The sequence below is a fragment of the Lucilia cuprina genome, chromosome 6 (assembly GCF_022045245.1).
Source record: "Lucilia cuprina isolate Lc7/37 chromosome 6, ASM2204524v1, whole genome shotgun sequence".
In the NCBI taxonomy this organism is placed as follows: domain Eukaryota; kingdom Metazoa; phylum Arthropoda; class Insecta; order Diptera; family Calliphoridae; genus Lucilia; species Lucilia cuprina.
The window spans coordinates 62,612,722-62,618,975 of record NC_060954.1 but is presented as its reverse complement, the minus strand read 5'-3'; the positions used below and the strand labels follow the sequence as shown (position 1 = coordinate 62,618,975).

Here is a 6,254-nt window from a genome sequence, read left to right as displayed (position 1 = left end):
CAAAACTTTTAAATATCCTTTCTTTCATTTAAAATAACAAATCATCAAAGAATTTAATATATTTTTTTCTTTTCTTCCAGGACTTCAAGACATCTATCTATAAATAAATAAAAAATAAGGGATTTTTATTCCGCTTTAAATTTTTAGATCAAATTAAAATTATCTTTATTTTAAAGACCAAATAATTTAAATACATCTAATATAAATTATAACATAACTGCATCATACAAATCTTTTAATAATTTTATTTGTTGAAATCCCGAATTTTTAACTAAATAAATTAAAAAAGATAAAAAAACCAATCAATCGGTTTCGCGTCGTGTAACTTGTGTAAAAATAAATCAATAGTATTTTTTCATAATTAAGTGTAACTTTGTGTTTTGTTGTAAACTAGTAAGAACAAGAAGTGAAGCTTAAATTATAAAAAATTTGCTTCCAAACAAGTTAAAAAAACTAATAAAAACAAAAATAGCATTGTCCTTGTTCTGGAACAGTGCTAATTAGAAAAGAGAACAAGAAGAACTAACATATATAAAAACCAGCAACCGATTATTTCGTGTTGCAGGACTCTTATATATAAAGACTAGAATATTTGTTTTGCCCCTGTGTTCTTTTTAAAGTTTTCACCATTCCTCATTCAACGCTAAACACTCATTTCTCTCAGTCTTACGACGATCCACGACAGCGTTGGAATTCAACCAACACTGTAGCGCCAGCTCTTGGTAATAATTTCGCGTTGCAGGACCGCAATTATAAAACAAGCACCATTGAGGGAGGCAGCAGTACCGGTGATCCAAGCATCGGAGGCAGCAATTTGAAGCTAGCAATAACGGCTAATCAAAACGATTCTGAGCGTTTTAACGACAGCTTTAACAATCGAGGAGGGGGCGGAGGCCAATCCCCGCCGACACCTACTGTCGGGAAAACCCTGCTCAACACCAGTGCTAATCTCTTGCCGATAACCACTGCATCGGATACTTTTAACAATTTGAAGAATCTCCTTAAGATCGATAAAGGATCCTCGCCGACAAACGGCGGAGGCAATCAGAGCAACAACAGCAGCGGCAAGCGCATTAACAACGAAGGGGGTAACAGCGGTTATAAACGCTCTCCCATTTCCGGTGAAGGCCGCAACAACTTAAACGGCGCTGGCAGATCTGGAGCTTCTACTGGTTCCGGACACTTTTCGACTGGTTATAGCAAGAATTCCGCCAAAATTCGTCAACACGATTCTGAAGTAAGCCCACGGCCTCGACGATCTTTCCAGAGTGATTCGTCGTCGTCGCGTTACTATAACAAAAATAGTGACATTTTGGGAGGCTCTCAAGCTGGTGGTATTGGCAACAACACTAACACTAGCAACAGCGGCAACCCATACAACAACAGCAACACTGGAGGCGGACGCGGCGGTTCACTAAACGCTAATAGCAACGACAACGGTGGACGCAGCGGACACGAGGGCAGAGGAGGAGGTTATAATAGCAACAACTACAACGAGGGCGGTCGACGTAATTATCAACCGCACAACTCTCAATCTGATGGCGGCTATACACGCAATATAAGTTCGGGCTCTGGCAGCAACTACCGCTCACACCAGGGTTCACGTTACGAAAACGGCAATGGAAACGGACAACAGCGTCAGTACGGTTCCTCAACTAACGCTGGCTACAACAACAATTACAACAATAGCAAATCATACGGACACCGATCAGCCGCAAATGATGGCAATCTAAACGGCAATAACAACTCCAATTATCGTTCATCCCAAAGAGAGAGAGGAGGTGACCGCGAGCGCGATAGAGACGATTACGTAAGCAATAATTATCGGGATTACGAAGATTCTCCTCGTGGAGGAGGCGGTGGCGGGCGTTATAATAATAACAACGGCAACCAAAACAGCAATTCAGTTCAAAACGGTTCTTCGAACAGTAATACAAATAGTTTAGAACGTCGTCTACCCCCTTCTGCTTTACGTCAGTCGGGTGGGGAACGCGGCGGTGGATACATTGATCATCGCGTCGAACGCTCATCGAATGACAATTCAAATAATAGAGCATTAAATAATCGTTCACCATCAATACGCGCAGGAGATAATGCTTTGGGTGGTGGTCACTCATCTTCAGTACCATCATCGACCGTAAATTCGTCATCATCTTCACGTGGCATTTCACCAAATTCGCCAGCTTTAGCAAACGCAAGCCAGCATCCTACACCGGCTCCAACACCACCACCTTCAGCTGGTCGTTGGGTGCCACCATCTTTGCGTCCTCAGCATGGACTTTCTCAAGCCGAAAAGAATGATGCAGTTTTCAGAAAGGTATTAATTATTTCTTCTTTGAAGACATCCTATAAAAAGTTCCTTGCTAATGTTATATTTCATTTTAGGTTCGCGGTATTCTTAATAAATTGACTCCAGAAAAGTTCCAGGAACTTAGCGACGAATTACTCAAACTTGATTTAAATTCAATTGTCATTTTGAACGGTGTTATTTTACTTATTTTCGACAAGGCATTGGATGAGCCTAAGTACTCGTCTATGTACGCACAGTTGTGCAAAAGGCTATCAGAAGAAGCACCATCATTTGAAAAAGATCCAAACGGTTCTTGTACATTCTTAAGACTACTGATCGCAGTCTGTCGTGACAAATTTAACAATCGTCTAAAACGTGACGGCGCCGAAGGAGATTCCCAATTCAATAAAGTACTTCGTCCTCAACAAGCTGCAGCCGACAATGAGGCCGACGAAGAGGAACGTCGCCACTTGGCCAAACAGCGAATGCTCGGCAATGTCAAATTCATCGGTGAGCTACACAAATTGGACATGCTGTCCAAGAACGTGCTCCATCAATGCATTATGGAGTTGTTGGATAAGAAAAAGAAGCGCACGGCCTCGAAGGAAGAAATGTGCGAGGACATGGAGTGCCTGGCACAGCTGCTCAAGACGTGCGGCAAGAACTTGGATTCAGAACAGGGCAAAGAGCTGATGAACCAGTACTTTGAGACATTGGAACGTCGCTCAAAATCTACTGACTATCCACCCAGGATACGCTTTATGCTAAAAGACGTCATCGAATTGCGTGAAAACAACTGGATACCTCGCAAGGTGGTCAACACCGAGGGCCCAGTGCCAATCAAGCAAATACGCAGCGATGATGAGCCATTAATACGCACTCCGTTCACTAATCGCAACCGTGATATGCGCAACAATCGTGATGATCGTGATAGTGACAGCTGGATGAATCGCTTAACGATTAATTTACAACCAGGTTTAAATGATATGTTTTCAGGATTGAGTGTTACAGGATCATCGCCAATTATATCACCGTAAGTAGATAATTGCATTCGACATTTGTAATTTCTTAAATCTCTTAATTGTATTTTTGTATTTTTCACATCAAAGATTCACCACTCCAGTTGGAAACAACCGATCATATAACAATAGAGATCATCGCAACAACCAAGGTGGCAACGGTAATTACAACAACCGTTACAACAAACACAATAACCAGAATGGTCCAGGCAGTGATCGCGGCCATCGTGAAGATCGCCAACATCAAAGAGGCGGTGATCAATCTGGTTCCCAATTCAATAGTGGTGGCAATCAATTGAATAGCAAGGAATTAGCACCCCGTTTCAAGCGTAATCTCATCTCGACGAATCAAGACTCGGTTGAGAATTTGCAAATGAGACCAGCAGCCAATTCATTGCTCTTTAAGGCAGCCTCACAAAATCAGAAACTTCCATCTATGCTGCCGATATCTACACCACCCAATGGAAGCCACAGTAATCTCACTCCATCCACAGGAGGATTTGGTGGGGGATTCAACCAAAATAAGGACTCACAGTTGTCGAATGCTCAATATCCTCTATTAGGTACACCAACATCTCATTTGAGCTCATCCCAACAAAATGCTCGACCATCTTCCACGCCATCAGCCGAAGCAGAACATAAGAACTCACACAATTTGGGCAACGGTGACAAATCCTTGAAAAATACTTCATCTAATCCCAACTTTTCTAGCAATTCCTCCATTAATCAGAGAAACAGCGGTGGCTTAGAGCACCAAGAGGATGGCAATGATAAAAAATCACTTCTTAATACTCCCCAGGTGCAGCTGGTAACAAAACAGGGATCAACTGAAAAGGTTCCCGGTGCTAACGGATCTGCAAAACCACAGAAGAAGGAAAAGGCCTTCAACAAAGAAGAGGTGCTTAAGAAAACTGCCTCCTACATTAAGGAGAAATTCTTCTACACTGAAACAAAAGACGAAATCAATGAAAGTTCTGAAAATGATGAAAACGAAGCAACTACCGCCGATAAGCAATTGTCCGAAGTAGTTGAAGGTTTCTTGGAGTTGAAAGTACCAGAGAAATGCATGAAAGACGTATGTATCTGTACCGTGTTAGATGTTTTGGAAAAGGCTGATGAACAATACTTGGATCGTGTTCTCAAGTTCTTGCAAACTCTCAAGAAACAGGCTAATCTTAAACCCAATCTTCTGCTCGAAGTCTTTAAGCAGGTGGTCAAGAAAATGAATGAACGTGAAGCGCTTAATCCCCGCATAACAACATTTGTCGCCAATTTATTGGCTAAGGCCACTGTGGGAGAGGCATGCCTATTAAAACTTAATGATATTGCCAACTACACAGACAACGGTCAGCATTATCCATTATTTTTACTGGTGCTTCAACAGTTGCACAAGGCCATAGGCAAAGACCAACTAGAGGAAATGTTCCGAGCCAGCAAAGTTGATTTGATGAACTGTTTACCTGAAGTGGATCGCAATAAAACTCGCTTGGCAGAAATTCTCGACGATCGTTCATTGACATTCCTCTATCCGTTGCTTAAAGTTCAGGCTGAAATGAGCAAACAATTAACAACCGATCCTGATCCTACCAATTTCTACAAATGGATCAAGGCCAATGTCGATGCCAAATATTATAAGGAAGAAGGTTTTATTAATGCCCTCATGACAGTCGTAGTCAAATATGTTACATCTCAAACCAGCTTCCCCGAAGGAACAGATGTCAAAAATTGTCCCGACAAAGCCACCATACAGAAGGAAGAAAGCTTATTACACAAATACTGCCAAATATTAAAATCCTTCTTGGGTCACAGCATCGAATTGCAATTGATTGCCATTTATGCTCTACAAGTATTTTGCGTTAATGAGAATTTCCCGAAAGGTTGGTTTTACTACAACAACGAAAGGTTTATCAATTTGGTAACTTTATTATGTATTTTCTTTATTTTAGGTATGCTTTGTCGTTGGTTTAAATATTTGTACGAAGCTGAAGTTATATACGAAGACACATTCATACATTGGAAAGAGGAAATATCTGACAAGTATCCTGGCAAGGGTACCGCTTTATTCCAGGTTAATAACTGGTTGACTTGGTTGCAAGAAGCTGAATCAGAAGATGATGAAGATTAAACAAATATTTAACAAAAATCATTCAATCTTTCATAAAGCAGCAACCATTATGATAAACAAAAATTTAGATTTTAAACAAATTATAACTAACTTTTAAATAATTAAAACACAAAACAACAAAAAAACTGTTTCTAGCTCTAAGATATACATACATATTTCTCCAACAACTCAATTCAATTTACATTTCTTCAAGATAAAGAGAAATAGAAACGAAACAATAAAACCTCCCGAACAGACATAAATCAATATCAATATAGAAGCACTTCTGGGCAATATAATTACGTTATTTGCCATATTAAAACCATATTGACTTAAATTCTCAATAGCTATAAACAATTCCCCCCCCCCCCTCTTTCTCCATGATATACTAGTATATATATTTTTTTAATTTTTAACTTTTTTTATTTAACAATTATTGACAAAATTTAGCAAACACAAAGATTATAGAAATTAATGAGATGTTTAAATAAAACGAAATTCAAACTTACTCTTGAAAACATTAAAAGCAAATATAAATGAATTTATTAATTAAAACAAAATATCGATCATACAAAAAAATTCATAATTTCAAATTGTATTCAATAAAAAATATAGAGAAACATAAAAAACTACAAAAAATAAAGCGAAAATAACAGCCAAACGCAGTTGTAATATTGTTTTATTTTTGGATAGGTTTTAAATGATTATGGGCGTTCGTAAACGAAGTTCATATGGAGCTAAAATTAAATTATTAGTAGTCCAGTTTAGTTAAAGAAATTAAGAAGAATGTGTAGATGCACAGCTTTTTCGTTTTAGCCTGGTTTGTCATACAATTATTGAC

The 6,254-nt window shown here is 39.1% G+C and overlaps 1 protein-coding gene across 1 annotated transcript; it reads left to right on the top strand.

Annotated features, from left to right (window-relative positions):
- Positions 1–580: 580 nt before the first annotated feature.
- LOC111675958 (eukaryotic translation initiation factor 4 gamma 2) lies at positions 581–5,944 on the top strand (the record flags this gene model as incomplete). Its single annotated transcript, XM_023436845.2, has 4 exons — positions 581–2,317; positions 2,386–3,323; positions 3,400–5,186; positions 5,256–5,944. Coding segments are annotated over 4 exons (4,641 nt in total), but the record flags the coding sequence as incomplete, so codon positions are not given.
- Positions 5,945–6,254: the final 310 nt, after the last annotated feature.